Genomic DNA, 26,040 nt, shown 5'->3' with positions numbered 1-26,040 from the left:
CATTATAAAAAAAATTGTAAACAAATTTATCAAAATATCATCTCGTTTTCAAAACTACACGAATCAAAATAAATCACCAGACGCGTTTCTTCACAAATGGCAAGTCTTTGTCGGTTCCCCATAAAATTAAATAAAACATACTGACAAACAATTCATACTCCAAGGAAAAATCAATCTCATAATAAAATTACATAAACATAACATCTTCAGTCCAGATTTTATATATTTATATATGTTTTAGTGTTATTGGTATATTTTAAAACATCATAAATCACTGTTGAATGTATTTTAAAGGTACAGCACAAAAAATGCAGATAAAAATGTAGAGAATCCAAATTCTAACACCTCTGACTGCATGTTTTTGATTGAACAAGTCTCAGACCATGCTCACCATACCTCATTGCCCCCTTATCATTTTCTCCTCCTTCATTCCTTTTTTTTTTCTTTTACCATTACTTATTCCAAGTCACAATATTCTATGCATAATAATAAAGTGGAAGGAAGAGAAACCAGAAAAAAAAAAAGGAAGAGTTTTGAGAAGAAGATCATAGATGGGTCAACTGATACATGTTGCAGTGGTGGCAGCCTCCTTGGGATGTGTTTCAACCCTTTTGCTGGTTTTCATGTGGCGTTGGTGTCATCACAAGAGAGACCACAGAAACTTTGTTGAAGCCAATAGCTTGACCAGAATGGAGAGTCTCCAAGCAGGAATTGCAAGACTTCATCAACAGCAACCTGCAGTATATCACCAATTTGACGAGAAGAGCAAGAACAAAAGCAAAAACAAAAACAAAGGCAACTTTTATGTTTTTCACAATGGAGTATCTAGAAGAGGGCATTTGTTCAACTGGGATGATCATCCCTATCTTGTGGTTGATGCTGTGGAAAATGGGTGGTCTGGATTTGGATTTTCCAACTACAAGAGCAACATGCCATCTCCTTCAAAAAGATCAAGTCTTTTGGGAGCATGTGCTGCTGCTGAGAATGGAAGAGAAAGTGAGGCTGAGATAAGTTGGGAAGTGTGTAATGGATCAGCTGAATATATGCAGAAGGTTAGACTCAATCCTGAGTTGAAGAAGGTTCTTCATTCAAACAACTCTTCCAATATGAGTGTTGCTTCTGTCATTAGGACTTCTCTACCTCTTCCTGGCCCTCCTTTGGGAAACTATGCCTTCCCACAAGAAGCCTATTTTGAAATCACCATACTGTGTTCTGGTGTTGGTAATCATGAATCAGTTGTTGGAAAGAAAGAAGGTGAGAAGACAAAACTCCTCATTGAAGATGGTTCCAATGGTGTATGTGATTCGGATATGGTTGAAGAAGTGAAACTTGGGCAGAAAGAGGGTGGTGGAAGGAGTGGATCTGTGATGTTCTCATTGGGGTTAACAGCAGGAGGAGGTGTTCCTTTAAGAGTTCCAGGTAGCTATCCTAGGAGCATTGGATTCAACTCCAATGGTTCTGTCTTTCTTGAAGGTAACCAAATTTACTTATCCTTCTCTTATTGCTTGCCATCTTCTTTCTATTTTACACCATTTTAGGAAGGAAAGGTTCCATTGCCATTCATTTTCTATAGCTCAAAATTTGTGGACAAAAGTATAGGTTCATTATTCAGTACAGATTCAAGATTCATTAGGCACAAAGTTTTGGCTTTGTGCTATTGTTTTAGAAAGAGAACAGCTTGACCCAATTTAAGACACATTTCTATTTCTCACCTAAACATTAAACATGAAAGACCCACATCAAATGTTTACACTGCACATTCCTCACTATAACAACTTCAATGCCGTACTTTAGAGTAGAATGGAACAGACATAGTTATGGTAAATAAGGTGGCACTCTGTCGGTTGTATTACAATGATTTTAAGTATCGAAACTTCGATGCAATGTTTTAGATATATTTAATATTACCTTTCAATGTAAAATATGTTTTCACCCAACTGAAGTATCTATTAAGGTTTCTTTAAAAAAATTATACTATTTGTTTCTCTTTCAAATGCTGTCTAAAATACCTGTTCTCTATAAAATGTTATTTATAATATTAGTAGGATCAAAAGTGATGCACTTTAAAACTAGAAGAACTAAAAATGTACAAATTACAGGGACAACAATATGTTATAACTGGTTTTAATTTGCATATTTATATTTCAACTTCACCGTTTTACAACCAGTTAAAAAGTCAAGTTAACGTTCAAATAACATCTGTAGTGTCTTCATCTCATGATCAGAAACCACATAAGAAAATTGACATCACTTTTAATCCAAAATTTTGAAATATTTAATTTATGAATCTTTTATTTTATATGATTTTATATAGTGTATAGTTTTGTCATTTTTACTGAATGTGTAATTTAGACTCACATTTGAATTATTTACATCAAGAATCACCAATTTCTATAGTTACAACAATGTCAAGTTATGCTGATTTACTTATGTTCTTTTGGAGAGATCTGAGTGTGAAACTTGGTTACAGGAATGAAACTTGTGATGGAGTCTGAGAAGGCACAATGGATAGAAAGTGAAAGGGTAATTGGATGTGGGTATGATCCAAGGCGGAAGAAGGTTTTCTTCACATTGGACTCAGAATTGGTGCATGTGATCCACTGTCAGTCAGAAGAATTTGGCACTCCACTATGTCCAACTTTGGCTGCAAACATAGACATTCAGGTTTTGGTTAATTTTGGACAAAGTGCATTCAAATATGCACCTGCAAATGCACAAAGAACACCAAATCCATGCTTCATAGCCCCACTTGTAAATTCTCCTGGTGCCACCCTCGGTTATGATGACAGCAAGGAGCTCTTCTCCATGGGAAGGATTGATTCTCAGTGGCATAACAGATCTGCAAACAAAGCAAATCAACCCAATGGGAATAATAGTCAAGTCTTAGATTTTGATGAGTCTGAGGCTGATCTATTTGAAATAGTCTTGGATGGTTCATGAAAGTTTCAAAACATTATTTCATAGCTCACCACTGTATAGCAGGCATAATTGAATGTGGTTATCATGTCTCAGGCAATTAACTTCATTTCTCCTTCTGAACATACCCTTTGATTTGATCTTTCCCCTTCAACCATAGCTAGTCATATAACAGCCTTTTGTCTCTTCTTTTACCCTCCCAAACATGTTTTTCTTCTTCGGTCGCCAAACAAACACTAAGGATGTGTTCACTTGGGGATGATTGGAGGTGAGTGATTGAATGGATTTGAGGAAATTTTGAGAGTAATTTTTTTGTTGCTTATTTGAGTGAATTTGGAGGTAAACGAGAGTGGATTTTAAAGTAAAGTTTGTGAGAATTGATGTAGGATTTAGTTTATATGACAGATTAAAAAAATTTAATTCAAAATTCACTCTCTGTTTACCTCCAAATTCACTCAAATAAACAACAAAAATAATTATCCTCAAATCTCCTCAAATTCACTCAATCACTCTCTCCCAATCATCCTAAGTGAACACACCCTAAGTTTTGCTATTTGGAATACAACATTTTCCTCCCTCTGTAAATACTGAATTAGTGATTATACTTTCTGGCCAATGTTCCCATTATATTCTATTAGGCTTTCTGCCTTTCTCATCAAACTTTCTGCAAACATTTTATTTTCTAGTCCATGTCAAAGCTTAATGCAGAGAGGCACCACCATGATGAAAAAGGTTATTCTAAGAGATAAGTATTTCTTTTGTTGTTGTTGACAAGGTTTGGTTGTAAGAAGGAAACTTTGAAAATGTAGAACCAATAATTGCATTTAGTTTGGTAAGTATATGTGGCATTTGACAGCTGATATAAAACAATATTATCAAAATGTAATTGCGTGTCAATCCTGGTCTTCAGTTCACAATAAAGAACGCACTTGCATAGTTCATGGCCACATGTCATCCAACCTTTCAGGTCAACATGTATGGGTGTGTGTGCCACGCTAACTCCTCAAAATCATTCTTTATACCATTCTCTATGCATAATTTGTTTTTACTCTTCATCCTTAAGAACACTTCTTTTATATTCAACATTTTCTTCTGAATTCTGGAGATGACCTGTATAATTTATACTAGAATCAGTTTTAGATCAATTTTTTTTTTCATAAATGTTTTAAAAAACTTATAAGTCAAAATTAATATGTTAAAAATAAGCCTTCTTGAAATTTTAATATAAGAAGTATTTTACAATTGTTCTCATTATATTACAGAAAGGAGTGAAAAAGTTGTTGTGTGGTGCAATTAATTAAATCAAAGATCATGATCTCCACTATCTATAACCTTCTAGGAACCACGTCACAGCAGTGAACGTAATTAAGGAATAGTTCAGAAAACAAAATGTATGTTTACTTCACGAACAGTAATTTCCTTTGATAAAATCAAGAACTAATAGAAAAACCAATCGCCTACATTTTTCTTGATTGGGTGTTTCGTTGACACAACCTAATCAGAAAGCCTTTCCTTGAACAAACTATACATGATCTGAATCAGGATATGTAATTATCTAGTCTCGATGCCTCTTTAAATTGTCCCCAGCATGAGAACAATTTCTCACTTCTTGCGAAAAAGTCGTGTTATTTTTTCTTTTATTCTCCTTGCTTGGCATTTTTCATTTCAGTTTATGTGTTGTTTTTCCGCCTACCTTACTATTGATGTCGAGCTCAAACAATGGAGGTCATTGTTGCTCCACTTGTTGTAACTGCAAAATGCTCAAAATCAATATATATCCCAACAGAATACTAGTATATGGTGATATCATACCTTGTATAGCTTAAGCGGCTTATTTATTAGATTTTCCTGCGAATAACTATGATGAAAGCATAATCCCTGAAGTAGAGTTCTGATCTTATTGGTCAGATCTAAAACTCTTATGCTTGTTCAGTTGGAATAAAAAAATGGCAGAACAGTGCCATCTTGTGTAAAAGATGTGGCTGATGCTGCATTAGCATATCCTTACTCCCAAACATTCAACTCACCAGTATCCTTCACTCGAATTGGTAGAACTTTCAATACCATATTCTTCCAAATTTTGGGTTGTTAACTTCAGTTTATTAGGTTGTTATAGCTTCGAATTCGTTACCATACCCATCTAGATAGAATTTCCAATGTACTCATTTTCAACATTTAACAGTATACTGGGTTTTAAATCTTGTATAGTAGTTATTATAGCCTCAATCTTAATAATAAATGTTTAAAATTGGTTAAGTAAAATTAGAAATATAAGCACATTGAATTGTTGTTAAGACATTACGAATAGAGCAAAACTTTAACTATTATAAAAGGAAAACAATTTTGACTTCGTATGCAATGATAAGAACCTGCGCCAGTTTTACTGTTGAACAATTAACGACTTGAAAATTGTAATACTGGTCCTTTTGATATCGGAACGAAAATGATATTCCAAGCTCATGGTAATATTGAAATATTAAATCCTTATTCTACCACTTTAGACAAACAATGAGAACAGCCGCAAAAGACTGTTACCCTGATTTAAATCACAAAAATACTACACAAATTACGAACTACAGGACGACTTCTATCGCCTGGATTTCAAAATTGCTCACCTAATCTTGGGAATAGAACTTATGTTTTGGTACATAAGATGCAGAAGAAAGTTGTAGAGTGTTCAATTATAACCACCCAGCACTGATTCTGTAACCCTCTTTAATGATTCGGATGCCTTGAGCACATCAGACTCTGAATGCCCCGCAGAAACAAACAATCTAATTCCTACAGGCAAACGGCACTTATCCAGTGTTGATCTTTTGGAAACCACCACAAATACAGATTCTTCCCTCAAAACCTGCGAATGCACAACATTAAGGACAATTAAAATCGAAACCAATAAATTTAACATTACCAAGCACCATTCCTCACCCGTTCTGCGATAGTTTCAAGCAGACGCAGGTCATCTTTCACGGAACCTGTTGATTGCTCTAATCTCAAATAAACAATAGGTGACTCTGGATTACTTGCAATTGTGATGCCCGATATTTTTGACAATTCTGCATTGGCCAGTGTACGTAAAATCATCAGTGCTTAACATAAAATCCTTTTTTTTTTTTTATCATGGGTGAAAACAAATGCATAAAAAAAAGAAGCAATTCAATCCGTCAGGTATCGTGCGCTAGCCAAATAGGCACTACATTACACTACACTACACTCAGTGAAATAAAATCCCCACCTTTCCTTAACAAAGAAATATTGCTCTTCAGCTTTGTTATTAGATTGGGATTTTCCTCCAGGATATCAATAGCTGTAATTGCAGCGCTTGCAAGATAAGGAGGTAAAGAAGCAGAAAAGACGTAACCAGAGCTACTCAATCGCTGCCAGGGTAGAAAACAGTCATATTAGAGCAAGCAATGCAGATAAGAAACAATTGTCATCAACAAACAATAAATAGTGATAGCATGCCTCTCCCTTTTGCAACTTCACGCCTATAAATTCAGGAATAAATGATGAAATGTAAACCAAAAAAAAAAAATCCTTGAGAATAAATTCTTAAATTTCCACATTTACAATTCTTTGTTTTCGCTTTGTATACTAAGAAACCTAATACATTACTTGTAGATGGTTAATGGCTATATATCACATGACACTTCCATACTTGGTGATCGATAACTCTTGTACTTCCAGTGCAGAATCCTCCTTCTGTGGCCAATGCATGTCCCATAGCAGCAGTTATAATGTCTATCTTCTCAACCTGGAGCATGTAACCACAAATCACAAACAGCAATACAATTTTGAATGAATGCATACTTGCATCTAGGGTGAGCACATGCACCCACCTCCCAAAACAAAGAAATTCAAAACATACCGGAACTGCACAGTATTCAGTTAGACCTCTTCCTGAACTTCCAAGCACACCCAATGAGTTGCTTTCATCCAGCAGAACACGAAATAGATATTTTTCCTTCAATTTAACGATCTCGTCCAAGGGAGCTATTTGGCCAGAATTCTGAAAAGCGTTGCAATGAAAAGGATAGTAGCAGATATCAGTTGAGCAATTTCTTGTTTACACAAATGCCTATTTGTATAGACAGATGTTAATACAGAAAAAGTAACTCTTTGACATTGGACTTAAGGCCTAACTCAATCCCATTCACCTGATTTGAAAAGTGAAAAATCCCTAAGCTTTAGAAGCACTAGTACAATTGGCTCTTATAGAAACAATCTGAATAACCAAAAGTCAAGAAAAGAAATAAAAATAAAAAACTGCAGAAAGATTGATTAGCCACAACTACAAATTTATTTATTATAGATATATTAATCAACCATTCCCCTTCACATGACCAACTTAAGTATTTAAGAATACACTATGCCTTCTATTAGAAGTTCTACATCGAATAGAGATAAGTTCACCCCCTACATCAAAGTAGGTACAATCCTCACCTTACAAGCTGGTTTTGTGGGATTGAGTTCACTTCTTATCATGGTATCATAGCCATGGTTTAAAGTCTATCATAGCAAAGTTTGTCATTTGTTGGGTCTGTTATTCCACCCGCTATTGGATCACCCATTAATACCTAGTCTCATGCTCGATATGTATATGTCTCGACATGAGAAAGGGTGTGTTAGAAGTTGTTAGATATATTATCTTTATTTTAAATTTATCTTTTATCTTTATCTTTTATCTTTAGTTAGTTTGTTATTATTTCTTATTTGTATTTTGGGCTTAGTCCATATTTCTTTTATTATAAATAGAGAACCCTATATGTGTATTTAACACAAGGGATTAATTCCATATATAATTTTCACTATATTTAACAGAAGTCTTAAATCAACTAGAGATAAAATCAATTCACAATATATAAGTGGTGTAAATCTTACCTTATAAACTAGTTTAATGGGGTTGAGTTAGGTTTAAAGTCCACTTCTTAACACCTTCTATAAAATTAAATATAAGGAATTCCAACTAATGGACCACACATGATTCTCCATCTATAACCATTAGTAATGCCACCTATATAATTAATAGTATGTTAGGAGTTCGTTAGAAATACAATCTACACAAGAACCCTTGAAGTATATGCAAATTGGTCAATAGAGCAACAAAGTTGGTGGTGATTTTTCATGAGATCACTTTTTTCCCTAACAAAATAACAGTCTATCTCTGTGTTCAGTTTGCTCTAGAACTAACTACGAGTAGACTGAGAACGAGCCGTTATTCCATAGACATAATTGTCGGAACAACCCCTAACTATTAGTTCCCATCATTACTACCAGCTGAAATCAACCATATCCCCAAGGCTGATTATCTTTAACCACTTGGCTAGCAATTACTTCTACTTCTTCAATTAGGGCTACATTATCTCCCAACATTCAATCTCGTTTCACTAAACATCAATACAAGGGTGGAATTTTGCTCCTCACCCAAAGCATAAGCCCTTACTTGTCCTTCTTTCCATCAATTATTGGTATGCCACATGGCAGGCCTCATGCTTTTCACTCCCCAATTATGCCCATCTCCACCCTTTATTTGGTTAAAAAGACACTAAAGTTGAAAGAGTTATGTTACTTGAATTTCTCTTCCGCTTATGTTGCTCTTCAATGACCTCTTTGTACTGCTGAAATTGCTATCACCATTCCCCCCACCAGTAACCAACTGCCCACAAGTGCAAGCAAATCTAAAATCTCTGCTCCTATACTTTGAGCATATTGCACTGTTAGAATTTTTGTTTTTCGTTGAAATGATCACTCCCTATGCTTAATTTCAGGTTGCAACCCATCCAAAGAATAATCCAACTTTTGTTTTTGGGTAAACAGTTCACTAGCCTTTGGTTATCTGTCCCCCGCGGGCTAGAGAGATGTGATGATAGATTAAACCAATGAATAGTAGAACAATGCATGCTTAACTATGTTAATTTAATCTTCACGTCTTCACTAAATTCTGAACTTCAAAACAAGTTTCTGCTCTAGCAATTCACCCAATATGGTCACCTCCACTGAAAGATATCAATTCCACCTTAACTGTCAAAAGTGCTCACCCATATCATGATTGGTTGAGCACTTGAGTCTGATACCTCCTTATTATCTTCTGATAGGCATAAGAAGTGTAAATAACTAACAGTTTAAATGCCTAGGACAGTTAGGATTGGGCGGGGAGGATGTATAAATAGAGGCCTGTTAGATGGAAAAGGGTTGTTGATTGATTTGTTAATTGACAGGTTCATACCTGGGAGAAGGGTTAAGCCTTCGTTTTCTTTTTTGTACAGATACTATACTGTGAATAATATACCAATTTTCCTATTTTCTGTGTCTTTTGGAGAGGAAGAGAGTCTCGAACTAGGTTCCCAATTCAGGAACCTAACATCTTCCCTGTCCAATGACCTGCCTTTCTCCTCTTCTCCAGACTTTCCCATAATTCTCCCATCTCCAACAAAACCTTCTAAAAGAATTTGCCAATTTTTTTGCCCAAACTCACATCTAACCTGCGCCTCAATACTGGCTTTCAGCTTCTAGTTTCTCTTATTTCAATTCATCTATCCTCTCGGTCACACATCCCAGTCTTCTTAACAGGTCACACAAATTTTCTCCTTTTAATATGTTGGATTGAACCAAACATACAAAAAATCAATTGGTAAAAGAAATGAAATATAATATTGAACAATGAAATCAAACACCACTACATTCATTGTCCCACAGACGAAAGTCTCATAGCTCATAAAATACAACATTACTCTTGTCTTGTCCCAAAGACAAAAGTGTCCTGCATAGTATTCTCTGTCCACTAACTACAAATAACTTCACAGTCCTCCTAACTACACAACCTACTATCAAATATATGCTCCAAATACATAACAGCCAGGCACCAAGTTATTTTCTACACACAAAAACCTACACCACTGCCAACAGTTCTTTCTACACTTAACTGTCATCCTAGGGTTTCTAACCTATAACTTTTATCTAAAGCAGTTAGTTCTACACATGTAATAACTTCCATAACTACCCTTAACTATCAATTCCCTTCAGACTGCCACTCTAAGGCTGGAAGCTTTTTTTCAAATTTTAATACTTCATACTTATCTTCAATTTGCGTTTGTTGATTACTATCTCAGCAGAACTGGCAGTTCATACAGAAAAAGTAACCAATATCATCAGTTGCAAGAGCAGCAAGCAATTCAAAGTTTCAAACGGCTATTTGTTTTAAAGCTAAAGGTTGTGAATCTTGTGAGTGGGAACTTCATTCATTGGAAACACGATGTAAAAGTCTAAAGCTAATCTACTGAACAGATGATTGGCAAGATCTACCTGGTAGACAGCTTCAACAACAATATATCGCCTCAAATTCTTTGTCCGCTTATATTTGACAGTAATGTTCTCTAGTGTTTTTCTTAAAGAGTCCATGTCATTGTGCTTAAAATACACTACTGTGCTTCGAGAAAGATGAAGGCCATTCTGTATTCCCCAGTGAACTCCCTCATCCCTGTAAAACACACAAACTTACAAAACATAATTTACAGTAACACAGCCTCCATCAATCAGCCATACCAAGTGAGCAACTTAATAGACAAGTGTCTTAGTTTTTTCTTTACACCATTAATGAGAGAAAGCCAAAGAAAACAATTCTATGTGATGTCAATGCCCACTAAAAGTATAAATAAATGTCACGAGTTCAAAAAACAGATGAAAAACAGAAATATTACAGCACAGAATCTTTTCAAAGACAAACTTTAGCACTTACGCTACAATTATATCTCCTTTTTTAGAGAAAGCGGGAATTGCACTGAACATTGTGGAAAGTCCGTAAGAGTAGAGAATTGAATCAGGGGTTCCTAAAAATTTTGCTATTCTTGCTTCACAATCAAGGTGGACATCTAGGCAAAGAAAAATTATCATAAGAACAGAAGCATTTCATCAAAGAAAAAAAACATTGAGATTGAGTCTTACCAATTGTCCCATAAAACCCACGGGGACCACAAGAACCAACACCATATTTTGCTAAAGAAGAAGAACATGAGTCCTACAAGAAAAGGTAAATATAATTTAACTATGTCAACCCAGCACCCCAAAAAAAGGAATTATTATGGATATGGAGATCATTTCCTTACAAGTAGCTTTGGATGACCTATAAACCCAAGATAGTTTGCTGAAGCAAAATTCACAACTTCTTTGCCTTTGATTATGGTATGTGGGCCAGCAGCACTGCATAAAAAGCAACACTATTTTATCATAGACTTTGAAAAGTAGAAGGGACACATAGGAAATATCATTACATCATAAGGGAGAACTTGTTAATATCACTCCCTTTTTTTCAAAATAAAATGGCAAGAACTTAAAAATCTGGAGGGGTTATCCAGTGCACAAGGTTCCCATTATAGTTGAGTTTGGGTATGGTTGTTTCTGTTTCTATAACCCAAGATCACTGTGTCACAACTGACAGGTAGAAATCTTAGCAAAGCCCTAGAAATCTCCCTCAAAAATTTCATAAATCTATGTCAAGAAAATGTAACCATAGAAGTGAAATTGACAAGCATAAAACATAATTTCAGGATTTCATCTTAAAATGTTCAAGACATTAAAGCTAGAAAAAAAGTTTGCTACAACCAAAGAAAAAAACACCTCTCCAGCACTGGTGGTTCATACAGCAACTCTTTATTAAGAGAAGGAATAAGGGGTTCTGGAACCCATTCGTCACATAACTCGTCAATTTCCTGCATATCACAAGCATTAAAAAAATTAAAAATTGCATAATACAGCATATATATATGAGAGAGAGAGAGAGAGGAAACTGAGAAAGTATTTTATTGATACTTCGAAGATTACAGAACGCCACTATTTATAGAGCTGGGAACAAAGGTCAATGACAGTAACAAACTAAATCTGTCAGATAGTCAGAGGTAACTGAGTACACTTATATCAGTAGCCTAAATTATTATGCGTACACTCTAAAACAGATTTCAATCATAAGTATTTCTTCAGAAGAACATGATGATTATGTTCTTTAGAAAATAACAGTAACTTCAGATATTCGACACAATAATCAGATAAAAAAAACGTAAACCTCCAATGATATAATTTCAGCATAGACATGAAAATTTTTCACATACAATTTTGTTTGCGTCCACTCTGAGATATGCTACCAAAAATGTTAACAGCATAAATAATCATCCAAAAAGCAAGTTCTAATCTATCATAAAGCAAGCTGCTCTTATACTATCATACTTCACAAACTGAAATCTATCACGAGTTGATTCTCTGAAAACTACTTGATGTAAAAAAAAATGGAAAATAAATATCAGTGTAGTTCCAAGTAAGCACCAGGGATGAAAAAAGACATAACTGAATTGCATGTCTGAAGAGCATATTTTCCATCTGTAGGAACTCCCACGATTAATTTTGAAATTTTGAAATTTTCTATCTTGAAATTTTGAAATTCTCATAAAGAATAATAAGAGATGCCCCCATGTCAGGTCCCTAGAACAACTAAAAACGACAATAACTGCATAATGTCTAATTTTCTCCTTGCATTGAATAGCTTTTAAATTCTAAACACTAACAGACACCATTTTTTAGCTGCATAATATATACTAATAACAATAATGCATGCAATCTAAAGGTGAAGCGCTAATATTTGATGAAATAGGAAAAATAAAAGTAATTGCATCAGGAAAAGGATGACAACAAACCAAATGTCAATGTCATTTTCACATAAAAGTTTACACAACCGTGTCTCAGCGCTACTTCACATTATTCAACAAATAACTAAAGCCTTGAATATGTAAAAAAATAAATCAAAAAATGAACACTCTCACTCTCACACACAGAGATAAAAAAGTAATGTTGAACTAACCTTGTTTGTTAATGGCCTTTTTGGAGGCTTGTAACTTTTCTGCGAAAGCAAGAAAAGTATGACCACCAGCAGAAAAACTTCGATGAATAAATGTCCTTCAAACACAAGGTTCAAATGAAGGAAATCAAACAAAGAATTAACTAACTAACTAACCAACTAATTATATTCATAATGATCAATTCAAACAGAAAATAAAGATAAATCTAACTCCAGAAAATGAAAAACTACCACCGATATGGACTCCGAAAACCACGGCTCGCGCAGAAGGAGCATCCAACGCGAACATCACCCAATCCAACGTCGAGTTCACGAAATTGACGACGGCAGAGGCCATCCGAGTATCCATAGAATTCGCAAGGAACCGTTCAGAAGCACTCATGCATGAACGAACATGCGCACTACTCGAAACTTACGGAACACTCTGGAATCAAATGAAATAAAATCAAATGACAACAACACAGGAATCAAACACGAATGTGGAAGTCACGAACGACGACGCGTCGTACGGACGAATCGGTTGAGCTGGAAATGCAAGCTTTCGGATCCGCCACAGCGAGGAAGCGAAGAGAGAGAAACGGCGCGAGATTCAGAATGAGATGCGAGTGAGAGGGAGAGGAAAGAAGAAGGGAGAAGAATGGGGAAGTGGGGAAATTTGACTGTGTTTGGATGGGGAATGATCGGAGGGCTAGGACGAAGCCACGTCATAAGCAAGTTACCCGTAACTTAACGGTTGTCATGACGCATGCGAACTTTTCTTCTCTCCACCCTCCTTCCTCGTCTATTCGTCATTTCGTCTTTTCCTTCCTTCGCTTTCTATTTTCTTTTTCAGCGCGGAATTCGCCTTTTCTATTTTGGCTTCTTTTTAACCTCTGTCTGCATTCATGTGGAAGGTCATTGATTGATAACAAAATTAAATGTGGTCGACAAATCTAATTTTAAATAATGATAAATAAATATGTATTATTATTATTATTAGATATTTTATAATTATAAACGTGTGTAATTTTCTAAATAAAACAGTATTAAAGACCCTGTAAGAAAAATATTAAAGACGTGAACAACTAATTCTAAATTTATTTATTATAATATATGTGACTTTTATTTGTGTTCTTAGTTTTATCTATGACTTGGCTATAATATATAGATGCGATGCGGGGTTTATTTGAAATACGTGTTCTTTTCAAAGTTATTACTTTTATTATGACATTGATGAAAATTATAATTGGATGCTTTTATTTTCTGTTAAAGAAAAGTAGTCCTATTATAATTTTCATCCGAAACAGCTACGAAGTATGTTTTCTTTTGAATACATTGCTTGCAACCTTTGCTCTTTGGGAAAAAAATATGGTGTCAAAAGAAATATTTGATTTGACAGTGATAAAAAGTGTGAAATTATTTACGAAATTGTTATAGATTTAATTAATAAGTATTTTATTTTTTTTTATATGATTGAGATTTTGTTAAGTAAGGAGAAATACTAACAAAAAGTATTGTTATAAAATGACAATATTCATGGTACTCAGTAAACATGTAATAATTATATATATTTTCAACTAAATAAAAATAATATCACTATTGGCGAATTCAATTTAGGTATGTAAAATATTTAATATTTAATATTTAAATTATATATAATATATAATTACATTTTTTTTTAACTCTTTTGGATTCACTTTGTTAAGAGATGTGATTAATATTGTCAAAAAAAAAATATTATTGATAAGTTTTGAAAGACGTTGGAAATATTTAATCATTTATAATATTATTATCACATTTTATAACTGTGTCACATATAATAGTCGAGGACAAAAATAATTAACTAAATATTTTGAATTGATTAGATTAAAAATTAAATTGTATTATAAAGTTCAATTTTAAAAAATTATTTCATATATTTTTTACATGTTTGTAAGTCTTTAATTTTGTAATCTAGTTTGTTTATTGTTGATTTAACCAAAAAAGACTGACTCGACTAAATTTAGCCGATTTTCAATCGGGATAGACAGACTCGAGTAAGTTTTGAGTGTGATCAACTCAGTCAAATTTCTGAGGCTGATTTGTTCGATTTTAGGATGTGGATTTTCCAATCAAATTTCGGTCGGGATTGACTCAACTGAGTTTTGATGTCGAAATTCTTAGATAAATTCTTTGATCAAATTCCGGCCCAAGCTCATCTCAACATTTTGCTAAACCTAGCCCTATCTTAAACTTTGGCCTGTCCCAACTCATCTCTACCTTTGGCCCAATCCGACCCATCTCAAACTTTGGTCTAAGTCAGTTCGTCTCGATCTTTGATCCTGCTTGACCTATCTCAACCTTGGACTTTACCTAACCTGTCTTGAAATTTGGCTCGACCTAGCCTATCTTAACCTTCGGCCTGGCCTGTCTCGAACATGGTTAGGCCGACACGTCTCTATCTTTGGTTTGTCTCAACCTTTGGCCTATTTCGACTCGTCTCAAAGTTATGTTGTGTGTTAGTGTAGAAAACAAATTTCAATGTAGTTTAGTACAATGCAATTTGGTAGAACAAAAAAATAATGCAGTTCAATTATAAAATAGTTTTCAGTTCACTTCAAGGAAACTACTTTTTTATTCATTATAGTTTTTAATAATGTAGTTTATTTTGCTCACCCTGGTCATATAGTTGTATACGATTTGATCATTCATTATATATCATTTGGTGAATTGATAGTTCACTATAAATGTTTTGTTGTACACATTCGTTGCAAATTGTTGTTCACCTTTGCATAAAGGTATGTGTACTTGTTTTAAACATGTGTTACTTATAATGAAAAAACTTTATGTAAAAGTATATATGCTTTATAAACAAAGTGATAATTCATATGTATATATATATATATATATATATATATATATATATATATATATTTGTATTTATTGTTTTTGTTTCTTGTTGGTGTGATTCATAGTCAGTATTACATTGTTTATTTTGTTGTTATTTGGGTCCATTTCAACACTACATTCATAATATTTACTTTTGTGCAATATTGAGTAAGTGTATATACAACATTTATCTTCAAAATTACATTCATCAAATCATGTTGATGTTTTGTTCTCTACAAACACTGCACTAAAAGCATTTTTTGTTGTGTTATTTCAACATTCATCTGTTAGACATATTCATTTGTCATCCTTGTACAATAAACCCTTTATATTGTGCAAAATTAGTTCAAAATCATTTGTCAAATTACTTTTGCACTCAGACCAACTTCTCATCAACAATCAGTTCCACTTATATTCCCCATTTTGCCAATATGTCATATTTTGTAAGGTACTCGTTATATTGTTTGGAAATATGAAACAACATGGTAAGTCTATTATATGAAGTGTCATCATCCACTTATTTATCAATTCAATATCTTGTTTGAACCCTTAACCCATTTTCCTCTCTTTCACATGATAAAACCAACATGTTTTCTCCACCTCACATGATAAAACCGACATGTTTTTTCTACCACAAGAATTTTTCAAGTATTTTTACCATTTTGGTGATCCTTGCACTTCTCTCACCCTTTAAAATATACTTATTTAGATTAACCAGTGTCCAACTCAATTTTAGAAAAAGTAATTTATTATAATTAACAATTTGTATGATATTTAAATCTTAAAGTGACGAGAATAATAATAAAGAACTCAAAACTAATTTGACATCATGTTCTCTTGTTATAAAAGATAATATCCTATGTCTTGACATAGATAACTTTCTTTAAAATTTACTTATGATAGGGTTCCATGTGTTCCAATATATGTAAATGCATAACAAGAAATTTGTTTATTTTCAACTAAATATTACTAACGGTGTGGACTTTGTCAATAAATTCTGGTTTACAAATGAATGTTACATTTAAATTTATTGACGGATACTTCCGTGAGAAAGGAATGAGTTTGTAAAATCCATCGTAAAATGTCAAACTGAGTCAGTCCAATTCAAATATTGAGCCGAGTCAATGCAAGTCTAAGGTTAAGCCAAGTTAGTTTGGGTTGAAGGTTGTGCCAAGTTGACCCATATTGAAGGTCAAGTCAAGTAGGTCTAGGTCAAAGGTCAAAGCGAGTCAATCCAATCAAAGTTTGAGATTAGTCGGCCTAGACTAAAGATTAAGCCAAGTAAGCTCAGGTCAAATGTCGAGTCGAGTCTGGCTAAATGTTAAGTTGAGTCAGATGTGGCTAAATGTCAAATTAAGTCTCTTTGAGGTGAATTTTGACCTGAGTTTACCCTAATCAAAAGTCGAATCGAGTTACACCAAGCTGAAGGTCAAGTCAAATCGTCTTAAAATAAAATTCAATTTTTAGTGACTCAAATGCTATATATTTTAATTTTTTGGAATTGTTGAAATCATTCATCCAAAAAGGTTCTTAGAATTTGGAGTGTAATTTGAAATCAAACAAATAATTTTGAATTGTATAATTAGAATACAAAAAATATAATATATTTTTTTTCTAGATTATTTCGAAAGACGTACTTATTAAGAACTTAAACATTAAAATGAAAACCAATTTACTCATAGAAATATAGTTGGTCTTTTCAAGATTACGGGGTCTAACATGAAAATATGGGAGTACATGAAGCAATTGCCAATATGGAATACTGGCCCGAATTGTTAATACTCGTCAAACGAGACACATGAGTCAATTGCTAAATTGCTATTTTCTTGGGGACAATTTCCTTTTGCATCTCTATAAATTTCCTCTTACGTTCTCATATAACTCTACAATTGTATACTTCAGAAGGATTGCAAAATTGAAAAATTAAAAATAACTCTTGGATTGTATAATTTAGAAGTCAAATAACTTATGGATGAAAACTATTTTTTTTATCATTTTTTACTTTTATATTATATAATTTGAAAGTCATTATTTGCTTTCAAATTATATAATTCATAAGCCCTTTGAATGACTTTCGGATTACAAAATCAGAAAGCAGCAAAACCGAAAATTTATTACATAGGGATGCAGGGAGAAATGTATAGAGGTGCAGGCAGAAACTGCCCATTATATTTGGGCTTTGTTCCCTCATCAATTAATTCGCTTGTTCTCCAAGAAAAAAACTAACTAATCCTTTCCATATTATCGTATCTTATTTTTATATTTATATTTTTAACTAATACTACGTTTTAATAATATTTATAAAATATTATATTATTTTCACCTAACAATTTACTTTTGAAAACAGTATAGTTTTCAAACTAAACACAATCATGTCTCTATAGTTTTCACAAATTCTGGAAAACGGAAAATACAGTGTGAGATTTCGGTATTTGTCAATAAAATTACATTACTTAAAAATTAAAAAAAAAAATAAAGAAACCATTGGTACAATTTTCTATCCATGCTCATTTATAAAATTGCATTAAAAAAGTGTTGGTCAAAATTAAATATTTAAAAGGGGGCATATTTGCTTAGACTTAGACCCAAAGACTTGTACTGTATATGAGTTGTAATGCACATAAGTATTCTTGTATCTCTGAACACGCATTGATTTTTTTTACGAAAAAATGTGGTTAGAAACATTGCAGATAATGTTCATTTGACATTTTTGTCAACATTGTAATTCTCAATGCATATCGAGTGAAAAGAACTCTATTGATTGTTGATCTGGTCAAAGACCAGTTGGTATGCAAAAGAAGAGAGTTTTCATATTAGAAAAAATATATATTAAGAAGTGATCTTTAAGTAATTTATTTTTATAAAATTAATTTAAAAATAATATCTACATTTGTAAATTAATTGTATCTTTAATTAATGTAAAACTTTCAAAAACTCATAAAATATTCAATCATGTGGCACTAGTTATTGTCCTAAGTGTCATCTATGTAGGTACTTATCTAGGTATGCCTTCAACAACATATTGACGCACACTAATGATGAAAGCTTACAATGATGCACATGCTGTTGTCTGCAACTCCATGCTTTAGGATAAAGTGTCTAAATTTCCAAACCAAAATGATAAAACGTTTAAAGCAAGAGCTAGTAGATATGTAGCATGTTATCAAAAAACAGGATATATTGAAGAAAGCACAGCACAAAATCATGTAACTTTTTATCTGGGTTGATAAAAGGAGGTTGGGCCACATTTGATGATTATGTTATGGGAAATCATAACTTTTTATAGAGATTAGTGTAATTGAAATGAAGCATTGGAGAAGTGAGATATGATAAGGTACATAAAGAAACTAGTTGTAGTTAAATGATTAGTATTATTTAATGATGATTTTGGTTAATAAAGCAAAAGGGGTGGTAGTGAGTGTTGGAAGATCATGTGGACTAGAGATAAGATCCAATTATAATATACAAATGGGTACAAATTTTATTTTACAAGCCGGATTTGTGGGATTGAGTTAAACTTAAAAATCACTTTTTAACATGGTATCAGAGTCATGATTAAAACCTATCTTAACGATATTTTTTAGTTTTTGAACATTTTTATTTCATCTGTTATCGGGTTGCTGTCAGATCATCCCACTTGATAATAGTGAGAGAATGATAGGGTTAAAGGAGGCAGAAAGATGAGAGATTGATCTGAGAAAAAGAGAGGAGGATTAGGAATGATGTTAGTGATGGAAAGGAGGTGTGAGCATGTGATTTAGAGGTCCACATGGGTAGGAAAAAAGCACAAGAAAAAAAGGTAGGGTAACAAGGTTGGTCCAGAATAAAAGAAAGCAATGGTGCAGAGGTAACAGCATCACTGGAACCATAAAAGAAAAGCTAACCTTGTTCCTAAAGAAATCAATACCAAGGTTTAATTCCAAAAGTGTGCAACTGAACGTGGCGTTGTGCTATTGCTCTATTCACTTTCTTCTCTTCGGAACAAATTTCAGGAAGCAATTTTCCCTGTATTATTGCAATCGGTTCGTCATTTATGCAGTCCTTAATTTTGTAAAAAAGTAGTTAGAGAAATTCTAAAAAAGAAGATTATTCATAAAAGGAAAGTTGCATATATATTTGATGGTTTTGTAGCAATACCAACTTCTTGATATTTAGTTGGAGTGATGAGTTGATCTAAACTAACATAGACAGACACCCTTATTAATAATATAAAAATGGTTAAGTATGAGGAAACAGTGAAAAGGTTGTGATTAATAATGACATGTCACAACACAACCTCAAACACCCATCAACATGGTACATAACTAAACTCACTTCCCCCACAAAGCCACGAGGCGTGAGAGTGTCATTTGGTTTGCTATTTGGTTAGGTTGATCAGGGTAAAATTGGTTGGATGAAGGTCATGTTTCAATTCTAGAACCTAGTACATATACGTTGAAAATCTAAGTGTGAATCTAAATTTTACGAAAAATAACGTATAAAGTTAAAGATTCATTGATTTATTATCTTAAAATTTTAAGTAAAAAATAGTATTAAATTTTATTGATTGAATTCAAGTCTTATTGATATTGTATTTTTTAATATAATGGACATCTTTTTTCATAAAATCAACGAGTAGTATAGGAATCTATTTATATAATAATTATAATAAACTTCATGTGATGTTAACAACTTAATGTCTTTGGTGCTTAACAAAACAAAACAATGACGTTTTCTTTTTATTTTTTAGAAAACTAGAAGTTTTGATATAATAATAATAAGGACCAATAATTGAAGTTCTGATGATCACATATTTAAAGAATAAGATTATCTGTTAACCATATATCACAATCCGTTAACATGTTGGCTGAGAAAGTTGAGATATGTGTAGGGTCCACTTTGTGGTTGCTTTGTTTGCATCTGAGCTAACTAACGTTGGAGTGACAAAAAATCCAATGAATGAGAAGTTAGGTTCGAAAAGAAAAGCTGAGGAGGTTAGGTTCTTGTATAGTGTACCCACCATTTTCTACACTTATCTCTTCTTCCTTCTCACTAAAAACACTAATAATAAGTCTTCTTTTTATGGATTAATTATGATGCAATAAGTAAGATTTATTTCTCATGTGTAAGCTCTCAAATTTTCTGCCCAAGTGTCAAGAAAACGTAAGATTTTTTTACTCTTGGAGTATGGAGCAAAAAATTTACAACAGTGTGTGCAGAAAAAAATGCAACTTTGCTTTACTTAGGGTTCACCACATGATGGAAAATTAATAAAAAAAGAAAGAAAGAAAGAAAGCCGAAGAGAGAGGATGGGTCGTTTTCTATTTTGAATGTAACATGAAAATAATAGAAAAATGTTGGTAATCATTACCAAAGTCGAATTTTTTTTTTTCATTGAAATGCAAGCAAGCAGAGAAATAGCAGTGATGTATGTTCATGGTTTGGTAAATACGTGAGTGTATAGATATATGAGAGAGTATACAAAGGAAGGTTGAACACATATAAATCTCGATAATAATAAAATATTATTCATTTTAGATTATTAAAAATATTTTATGAAAATATCTTATATGTATATAAATTTATATTCATCTCTTATTTTTATTTAATGCACTTTATTTGTATACAGCGTTATACTTATATATACGTTAAGTCTGATAGGTAGCACATGGTGTTTGGACCTTGAACACTGAGATTGTAGAGTGTGTAGTTGTCAACATATTCCATCAAATTGCAGTCACAAGTCACCACTATCTTCCCATATGGTGGCCCCTCTGCAACTACTTCGAACGGTTTTCCAGAACCTCTTAACTCTTCTGCCTCCATAGTTCCAATCTCAGTATAATAATGCACATTTAGACATCTTCACTTTTCTTTTATGGAGACAGCCTAGGAAATCCATACACTTTCGTCTTGCCCTTTTCTGGATCAAAATATTATGGACATTGATTTATATTTTATTTTTTTTTTCTAAAATAATATTACAACTTTAACGTTTTACAATATTATAAAATACCTTTAATAATAATATTTTTGCAAAATTAATTTAATTTTTCATACTTATTTTTTACTCAACATGAATTTTATATTTTTTAAAAGAATATGTAGTGTCATTTTTTCTGTATTAACATCATTATTTCCATATTGTTTCAAGGATAAACCATAGCTGTATAGAAGGAATGTGTGATTATATTAGTATATATAAATTCATTATATTCTCTAAAACGAACGAGGATCTTTTGAAAAATATATATAAAAGTCACGTTAAGTAAAAATAAATGAAAGAAAAACATATAGTACAAAAAGATGCTATATATTAAGTCTATAAAATAAATTTAAACCTAATACATTCCTACAAGATTCAATTATAGAGTAAATTTTATGAATTTAGATTTTTGCAAACTCTTAGTATTATGTTCTTGATATTTTAACATATATTAAATTTAATATATCAAAATATGCAACACAATAACAATACAAAAGATTCAGTAAAAAAAAATGGATTTATATAATTTATCTCCATTTATATTCTTTAAATAATTTTGTTTTTTTATTAATATACACTTCACCAAAACAATTATCCGCGTTTCTATTATAAACATTAAGTATAATGTAGTGAATTTTAAATTTCTATTATAAAAAAAATTAATGCGTAAGTCTAAAGAAATATTAGAAAAAAAAAATAGAGAAGGACGTGAATATATGTATAATTTTATTTGCACAAGAGAAATGAAAGATTACTGATGTTAGAAAAAAAAACATGATAACTTGTATAATATATTTTTTTAGCATTTTTTAGTTATTTATAGAATTTTTTTTGGGTATAATTTATATAATATCTTTTTTTTTATCATGTATACCTATCAAAGAACATAAATTGAATAGCATTTTCTTTTCCAGAAATCAAATCAAGCAAACCAATGAACAATTAGAAAATAAAGATATAAAACTTATATTTTTGTTCATGTTTTCCAAATTAAAAGTTCAATTTTCAATAAAAATATAATTGAAAAGAATTTATTCTTAAAAGTTGCATCTTTAAAATTAAAAAAAATATATATATATATATATATATATATATATATATTTAAATTTATTTTCTAATAAATTTTTATTACAATATTTAAATTTAACTCAATTTTACAAAATTAATTTATAAAATAAAATTTACATCTTATTTATATATTATAAATTAATTTTACTTCGATAGGAGACTTCTAAATAATATCCAAAATTCGGACTGAAGTTTGTTGATAGATGTGTGATTACTGACACATGTGACAGAAACTAAGTGATTGTTGGTGCATGTATGTTGATGTGTAATCAAATGTACTATACATTAAATACTAACACTGAGGTTGCCTTTTTCATATGAAAGATTTTATTTCCCATAACTCTGTACTTTCAAAGGGACCATTTGTATCAACCAACCAAATAAATTGTTTTCATTGGAACTTAGTTTAATGCAACCAACATACACAACAAAAACTACCTTAGTGGAAGAAACAGTAAAGTTTCAGAAATTATAAGATGCACTTTCCTCTGTTGAGATGTGAACAATTGAATTTATACAGGTGGTATTAAAAAAATAATTTTAAATTTAATTCAATCTTATTAACTGGTAAAATTATATTTATATATTTATTTGTGGAGTTGAGTTAAATAGAAGAAATTGAGTAGTCCAATAACGACTCAATAACAGGTAAAAACTGCTTAGAACTGGTCAATATATAATTTAATTATGACTCTGATATGATATTAAAAAATATGTTTTAAGCTTAACTCAAAACTACAAAACTAAATTATAAAGTGAAATTTGCATTTTATATATATATATATATATATATATATATATATTATAATTTGGTCTTATAAAAGTATTAATTTTAATTTTTTTTTACTTGATTATCTTAATTTATTTTATATTTTAAAATAAAATGTTCTTTTGCTTGTATTAAAATAAATGTAAAGTAAAAAACGTGGCATTTATATATATCATATCCTTTTTTAAATTGGGTTAAAAGTGTAAGAAATGAATAAATATTTAATTATTTATATTAAATCTGAAATGAAAGCTAAGATTGGTTAATGTTTAACTAAAATTATAATAAATCTTTAAAAAACTAAAATTATTTCAACATACAACATCTACTAAATCTTAAATTAATCAACTTACTAATATAAACTAAAAGTACAACATAATTAATCGCTTAATAATTAATTAAACATCATTAATAAAACTAAATTTAATAGTAAAATTATTTTATAAATTTAAATAAAATAAACATGTTAACAAAACAAATAAGCAGTGAGAAAACTTTTCTAAACAAAGTTTCTCAAATTTTTAAAAAAGTTTGACAAAGATAAATAAAATAATGGGAAATATAATAAAAAAAATCACATACAAATCAAGTCATACAAAATTGAATTATAAGATGAGATATATATCAATAGATTTTATCATTAATCAACATGAGATCTCCATTCAAAAATTTTAAAAGTGTCTTATATATTTTAATATCAAACATTTTATTTAATTTTGATTTTCTTGAATACTTAATTATATAAGATAGTGAAATATATTGTTACTTGGAAGAACATTGAAGTAGTTACACTAAATAAGATTATATTCCTACTTATACTAATTAGGCATTAGGATAGTTCTATAAGGTTGACGTATGCATTTCTAAATTAAAAAGTCTATTAAAACATTGACATTTTCATGTATATTATAAATATTTTCTTTTATTATTCTTTTTAAGTATAAAATCATTATAAAATTACTCAATATATGCTAAATGAAAACATCTTAAATGCCATAATAACAAGAAAAACACGATCTCATAAATTGGAATTTGAAATCATGTTTTATGTATCAAAACAAATATTATTATACCACACTAAATTATTGGATACTAGTATGCACAAGGTTGATTATCTTTACTATAATATTTTTCAAAATCCTTTTTGAAAACAAATTAATAATGACACTCAAATGGAAATTTTAGAAAATGTGATAAAGTGTTATTTTATCGTACAAAACAAAATTATTTTTTAACTTTTCAACTTCATTTACAATAATGAACAAGATAAAGAAAGATAGAAAAGAACCCCAAATATTTACATCATACTGCCCCATTACATAACAGTGTTTAGATTTTGTAATTTTGTTTGAATCTGTTCATAAAAAATTCTAAAATAGAACATAAACTAAACTTTATATAAACTAAAAATTATTTTATGTACAATAAAAAATAAAATAAATGAAATAATTCCCATAAATATACAAAGAATTCATTTTAGTTTATAAAAAAACCTATTATTTTCTTATTTTTCTCTCGGAAAAAAATGGTTATAAAAAAGTTTTTCAAACATACCCGATTTTTTATTTCTCTTCCTCAAAATACATGTTTTGGCTAATTATGATTTGAATATAAATTCTTATTTCTTTTATTTTTGAAAGGGTTTGTATTATGTTTTCCTAAAACCAAAAATCATATTATATATCTATCACGCAATTCCATATTTTTCTCTTACACCCTAATTTTTGTTTTAATTCTCATTTTTTCTATGGTGAAAAGTGATGGTAGACGATATTAAAGATGATAACTTGTTGCCATAACAAATAAAGCATACATTCATTTTTTTTCACCCTTCATCATCACCCAAAAAAAATTAGATTTCCAAATTTAATAATTTAGAAAGGAAATAAAAAAGTTAGTTTTAGATTGATTATTTTTTTTTTTAAAAGCATAATTTAGAATGATACAATATTGAATAATGTATTTATGGGTTGCACAGTTCCAAAAAACATATTTCAGATTATATCGTCCAAAATATATTTTTGAATTACACAAATTTAAACCTAAAAAAACAATTTTAAATTTGAATATTCACTTAAATATTCAATTCAGAAATTTTCCCATAACTTGCATGAACAAGTATATTGATATTTTTCACGGTATGTAAAGTAATATTTACTCGTCACTTATCACTAATCCATGTATAATAACTTGTAAAATAAAATTCACATCCTAATTTAATTTCATAAAAATAAGTTCTATAACAATATTTGCGTTCCTATTACTAGTATTCGAGGTAAGATATGAAACAAACAGATAGCTCTAATTGTCCAAATGTGGTTAAAAACTATCTCCCAAAATACAGATAATAAATATATTGCTATAAACTTGTGAAATTAACTTAAATATAGTAGAATTTCGAGAAATAAATTGTCCTCCTTCAAGTGAAAACTATTCAACTTTAACTATATATATTATAGAGTATAAATATTAAAGGTTTTTGCATAAAAAGTCATTAAAACGTGTTATAAAAAGTAATTAAAAAAACTAAAGTGTACAATTTAAAGGGCAACGAACATAATATATTAAAAGAGATGGGTTCCACCGTATCATGGAAACTATGTTGCATTTGCATGTGAAGTTAGAGTGCAACCA

At 31.0% G+C, this 26,040-nt stretch overlaps 2 protein-coding genes across 2 annotated transcripts; one reads left to right on the top strand and one right to left on the bottom strand.

Annotated features, from left to right (window-relative positions):
• Positions 1-239: 239 nt before the first annotated feature.
• Positions 240-3,266, top strand: LOC106764177. Its single transcript, XM_014648412.2, has 2 exons — positions 240-1,473; positions 2,471-3,266. The coding sequence occupies exons 1-2, from the start codon at positions 552-554 to the stop codon at positions 2,938-2,940; spliced, it is 1,392 nt and encodes a 463-aa protein (XP_014503898.1). The 5' UTR covers positions 240-551; the 3' UTR covers positions 2,941-3,266.
• Positions 3,267-5,346: 2,080 nt separating this feature from the next.
• Positions 5,347-13,588, bottom strand: LOC106764983 (long chain base biosynthesis protein 1). The gene is made up of 12 exons (XM_014649451.2): positions 12,989-13,588; positions 12,761-12,855; positions 11,530-11,621; positions 11,019-11,112; positions 10,858-10,930; positions 10,652-10,784; positions 10,219-10,393; positions 6,785-6,925; positions 6,575-6,670; positions 6,152-6,293; positions 5,845-5,972; positions 5,347-5,770 (listed from the first exon to the last, which is right to left on the bottom strand). Exons 1-12 carry the CDS (start codon positions 13,137-13,139, stop codon positions 5,594-5,596), a joined length of 1,497 nt encoding a protein of 498 aa, XP_014504937.1. The 5' UTR covers positions 13,140-13,588; the 3' UTR covers positions 5,347-5,593.
• Between the last annotated feature and the right edge of the window lie 12,452 nt (positions 13,589-26,040).

Source organism: Vigna radiata, chromosome 6 (assembly GCF_000741045.1).
Source record: "Vigna radiata var. radiata cultivar VC1973A chromosome 6, Vradiata_ver6, whole genome shotgun sequence".
Taxonomy (NCBI): domain Eukaryota; kingdom Viridiplantae; phylum Streptophyta; class Magnoliopsida; order Fabales; family Fabaceae; genus Vigna; species Vigna radiata.
The sequence above is the reverse complement of the archived record's forward strand: the minus strand, read 5'-3'. Positions and strand labels throughout refer to the sequence as shown.

Coding starts and splice junctions, on each gene's coding strand:
- LOC106764177 (XM_014648412.2), top strand. CDS start 552: ATGGGTCAACTGATACATGTTGCAGTGGTGGCAGCCTCCTTGGGATGT. Junction 1,474..2,470: donor TGGTTCTGTCTTTCTTGAAG/GTAACCAAATTT, acceptor ACTTGGTTACAG/GAATGAAACTTGTGATGGAG.
- LOC106764983 (XM_014649451.2), bottom strand. CDS start 13,139: ATGAGTGCTTCTGAACGGTTCCTTGCGAATTCTATGGATACTCGGATG. Junction 10,394..10,651: donor AAAGGAGATATAATTGTAGC/GTAAGTGCTAAA, acceptor TGTGTTTTACAG/GGATGAGGGAGTTCACTGGG. Junction 6,671..6,784: donor CTGAATACTGTGCAGTTCCG/GTATGTTTTGAA, acceptor TACATGCTCCAG/GTTGAGAAGATAGACATTAT.